At 38.4% G+C, this 4888-nt stretch overlaps 1 protein-coding gene across 1 annotated transcript; it reads left to right on the top strand.

Annotated features, from left to right (window-relative positions):
- The first annotated feature begins 1826 nt into the window (after positions 1 to 1826).
- Positions 1827 to 4067, top strand: LOC128703470 (uncharacterized). The gene is made up of 2 exons (XM_053798156.2): positions 1827 to 1899; positions 3474 to 4067. Exons 1-2 carry the CDS (start codon positions 1888 to 1890, stop codon positions 3909 to 3911), a joined length of 450 nt encoding a protein of 149 aa, XP_053654131.1. The 5' UTR covers positions 1827 to 1887; the 3' UTR covers positions 3912 to 4067.
- Positions 4068 to 4888: the final 821 nt, after the last annotated feature.

Below are 4888 nucleotides of genomic sequence, written 5' to 3'. Positions count from 1 at the left end.
GACCTCCCCCACCCTCCCAAGGTCAGATCTGAGGAAGAGGAGGTGAGCGTAGTTCACGATAACCCATGTTCGTTACGCACGGGCGATAACACACTGATAATAACATACGATAACTCAGTAATAACACAAGGACAAATTAGAAGCATATGATGATGATAATGATGATGATGATAATAATAATAATAATTATTATTATTATTGACTAGTCACACCAACACACGAAGACACTATTGACCACTGACACACTATTTTTGAATCTGCACTCTCTCAAAAGGGGGATATGATCGAGGTGTATAAATGGAAAACAGGAATAAATAAAGGGGATGTAAATAGCGTGCTGAAAATTTCCAGCCAAGACAGGACTCGCAGCAATGGCTTCAAGTTGGAAAAATTCAGATCCAGAAAGGATATAGGAAAGCACTGGTTTGGTAATAGAGTTGTGGATGAGTGGAACAAACTCCCGAGTACAGTTATTCAGGCTAAAACGTCGTGTAGCTTTAAAAATAGGTGTGAGTTGGACCTGACTAGCTTGTGCTGCTGGGTCTGGTGCCGTGCTCCTTCCTTGAGTGGAGGTGACCAGACTGAGTGGGTCATTGGGCTAATCCGGGGGGGGACATGGACCTGCTCCGCATGGGTCAGTAGGCCTGTTGCAGTGTTCCTTCTTTCTTATGTTCTTATGTTCTTATTGACTATTGACTAGTCACACTAACACACGAAGCTAAGGGAGTTAGTATATAGACGCGAGGACTGGGACGGGACAGACGAAGAAAGAGGTGGAGAGGCAGTGGTAGAGGTAATGCTGGTAGTGGAAGTAGTAGTGGTAGTAGTAGTGGTAATAGTAGGTGTGTTAGTGTGACTAGTCAATGGTACAAGTCAGAGAGAAAAGTCGTGGTAAGTTTCTCTCTCCTATGTGTGGATTATTTGTGTGTTGTTCCAGTCACGGTATTGTGCCTTTTTCTTCTTTGATTAGAAAACAAATAATTGACTTAAAGATAATTAATATTATTAGTTTATTTAAAGAAAATTTAGAAGATTAAGTAACTTTAACGATCATTAAAAAGGAAATTGAGATTGAAAAAAATATTACAGATAATTAAAATTAAGATAATTAACTCGATTAATTAGATGACAAGATGAACTGAATTAAAGATAATTAATTAAGACACAATATATACACACCGAGGTGTATGTCTCTCACTGTATATATGCTAAGACTTTAATCCCAATTTTAGAGTTTAAAGTATTCTTGTTTTTTGGTGAAACAGTTGCGTGCAGCCTTAATGACCTCCTAGTGTAGTAGATCGACTTTAAACCTAATTAACCAACAAACCTAATTAACTTTGGGGATAATTAGAGAGTTGCAGTTGTTCTTCCTGAGGGAGACAAGGACGCGGGTGTTCGTGCAGGTGTTGCAAGAACTTCAGGACCCATGATAACCTGGCTCTCGCTCCCAACGGTCCATGGGTCGCTAGGGCGGAGTTACGACCTCCAACAGTGTAATTATCGACTTTACTGGCTGCTGTTGCCAGCGGTTCTCGTTGTGGTGGCTGGCAAACCTTGCAGATCATCCGGCAAGCAACGGGGGAACTTGTTACAGCCCCTCTTGTTGTCTCTTTTCTGTTTTAAAAATTTTTACTTGCCTCTTTCCTACCGGTAAATTAATGATACAATCCTTTGGAAAATAATAAATTTACTGAATACGGTACGGGTTGTGTTAAGAAGACTGTGGGCACGAGAGACGGGCACAGAAGTAAGCAAATATAGATTTTTTTGTTACATTTTTGAGATTGGTCTCGCGTGCTTGTTGAGGCATTGGGAGAGGCTGTGTGGGTATATAAATGAGGCGGGCAAAGTTGGCTTCACAACACTGGTCCGCTCGACACCATCATGAAGACTCTGGTGAGTTGCTCCCAACTCCTATCTTCCTTGTTCTTCCTGTGTCTATGCAAGGGGAAATGTTAATGTGGTCTTATAACGCCTGGGGAATGGGAGGTTAAGTATGTACTATTATATTATTGTACCTTGTTCTGGAGTTTTCTTTGGTAGAGTCTGTAATCGTCTATCTTTTCCATGCACGAGAATATTTGGTATTGTTCTGTTACTCCAGGATCCAGTGATCTGTCTCGGCATCAACTTGAATACATGGTAAGAGGATGCTAAAGGCAAGGAAACCTTTATTAATACAATGTTTCACCACGGGGGATGAAACGTACCAATAAAGGCTTCAGTAGATTTAATTCCTTACCCTTTATCGACATTTTAGGCCTTGCTATTGGCTTTGCATTGTCAAGCACTTGTCACTGTATGTAGTGTTGAGTCATTAAAGTGGGTGTTTTTACATCTGAAGGTTAACGTTATATTTGCCCTTTTAGAATATGTTCCAAGTGTTCTTAAAAAAAAAAAAAAGAGGAGTGGTATAAAGCTTAGGGCTAGCTGGTCTAGTGGCTAACGCGACGGGCTGGAGTTTTGAGACTCTCTGACCGCGGGTTCAATCCCAGCCGGGGTATGGTTTGTTTGCAATCGTGTCATTACGATTTCGTGAGTCAAGCTTAGGGGTTTAGCTTTCACCTCACAACTGTAAGAGCTCAGGTTTCATCCTGAGGAAGGCGGGGTTAGAAATGTCTCTTAATACTTGCTGCCTGTTAACAACCAATAAATAAATACTACCTGGAGTTAATCAAGTATTGTGGGTGGCATCTGAAGGAAAGACCTCAGGACCCTAATGGAACTATGCCATACTGTTTGACTTTCTTAGGTCACCCTGGAGTACTAACACTTCAGAATTAATCTAAATAAAGTTTTGTTATTTCTTTTTATTTTATTGAGTTGCTGCTCTCCTAGGTGGTGCGCTCTCTCCATCTCCTTTGCCGTGTGCTCGTTTTTATTATTTTGCACTAGCTGGGACTGTACTCTAGTACAGGGTTTTGATCAGTCCTATTGCCTAAATATTTTTAAGCCGCTTCCTGTTGTCCTCTTCTATCATTATAACCCAGCCAGGTATTACTCGCAAACTCGTTCACATTCATACAATCTAGAAACAGTACAAGTCTTGATTATGAGATTCCACTAGTTACATTCATTCATATTTCATCATACACGGTGATTCTTTATCTTTTGTTCTAGTATTTCTTAACATATAACACTAGCAGGAGTCCCCAGTTTGTTCAGTAGTCTGCATGGTAGCATGTAAAAGGCGCTCTAGGAATATGCAGTTTACATATTCTTCAATTTCCAGCTTAATCATTGAGTTTTTACAGTTGATACATAGAGCAAGTGACTCCTTAATTCATCATATGTTGCTAATTAAACTCGCTCGCGCGTGTTTTAAACTATTATAATGCAATTATTACACGAAGGAACTTATTCACATAGAAAAAGAATTACAAAAACATTCGACTTTCACTACCTGTCTTTATGACACCATTCACAATTTTGTTTCTATCTTAATTCCATTATATGTGTATATCTGACAGGTGATACTAGTGGTGGCAGCTGTGGTGGCAGCGGCAGACCGCACGGAGAGGTCTGCCGATCCTAGCCTTGGCGTAGTCGTCCACCCTCTACCTTACGCTCGCCAGGTCGTGCAGTATGTGCAGCCAAGGGTTGTCGTCCGACACCATTCGGTGATTCCTTACAGATTCGATGACGATGACGACCTCTTCGATCGTAAGAAGCGTAGCGCCGACCCTGATGATGATAACCTGGGGTGGACTCATGCACAGACCAGCGTCGTTTACGCAAGACCAGTAGTGCAGCCCGTGGTACATCGCTTTGTGCAGCCTGTGGTGCAGCCAGTGGTACATCCAGTGGTGCAGCCAGTGGTACATCCAGTGGTGCAGCCAGTGGTGGCCCAACCTTACTACCAGCCTGGCCATGTTGTCCTGAGCCATGGCTACGACGATGATAAGTAAGCGCAACAATAATCCAACGGGACTCTCACGATCCTGCCATTGATTGTTGTCCTAATTTGGCCTAGTTTTTTTTCGTTAATTTCAGTTTAAGATGGTGGCCCTTTATGCATCATTAATCATTATGTAAACAATAAATTTTTATACCAAACATAAAAAGGTTCTTATTTCACATCCTACAATGTCTTGATCGTATTCCTTAACTGTTTCAGAAACCACAATAAGTGAGCATTAGTAATATATATATATATATATATATATATATATATATATATATATATATATATATATATATATATATATATATATATATATGTCGTGCCGAATAGGCAGAACTTGCGATCTTGGCTTAAATAGCAACGTTCATCTTGCCATATAGGACAAGTGAAAATTTGTGTATGCAATAATTTCGCCAAAATCATTCTGAACTTAACGAAAAAAATATATTTCACTGTGTTTGTTTATTATTAAATTACTGTAAACAAATCTAAAATATATATAGTTGCGTTAGGCTAAAATAAATTACTCTTGTTATAATAAGGTTAGGTAAGTTTTCTAAGATTCTTTTGGTGCAAAATTAGAAAAAGTTACATTAACATTAATGAAAAAAATATATCTTTAAACGTATAAAAGAAAATTTCAGAAAGGACTTAATTTTAAATGAGTTCTTGCTAACTGACCAGTTTTACATATTCGGCACGACATATATATATATATATATATATATATATATATATATATATATATATATATATATATATATATATATATATATATATATATATATATATATATATATATATATATATATATATATATATATATGTCGTGCCGAATAGGCAGAACTTGCGATCTTGGCTTAAATAGCAACGTTCATCTTGCCATATAGGACAAGTGAAAATTTGTGTATGCAATAATTTCGCCAAAATCATTCTGAACCTAACGAAAAAAATATATTTGATTGTGTTTGTTTAGTACTA

This window comes from Cherax quadricarinatus, chromosome 37 (genome assembly GCF_038502225.1).
Source record: "Cherax quadricarinatus isolate ZL_2023a chromosome 37, ASM3850222v1, whole genome shotgun sequence".
Classification (NCBI taxonomy): Eukaryota; Metazoa; Arthropoda; class Malacostraca; order Decapoda; family Parastacidae; genus Cherax; species Cherax quadricarinatus.
Note: the sequence above shows the minus strand (reverse complement) of the source record. Positions and strands in the feature narration are given on the sequence as shown.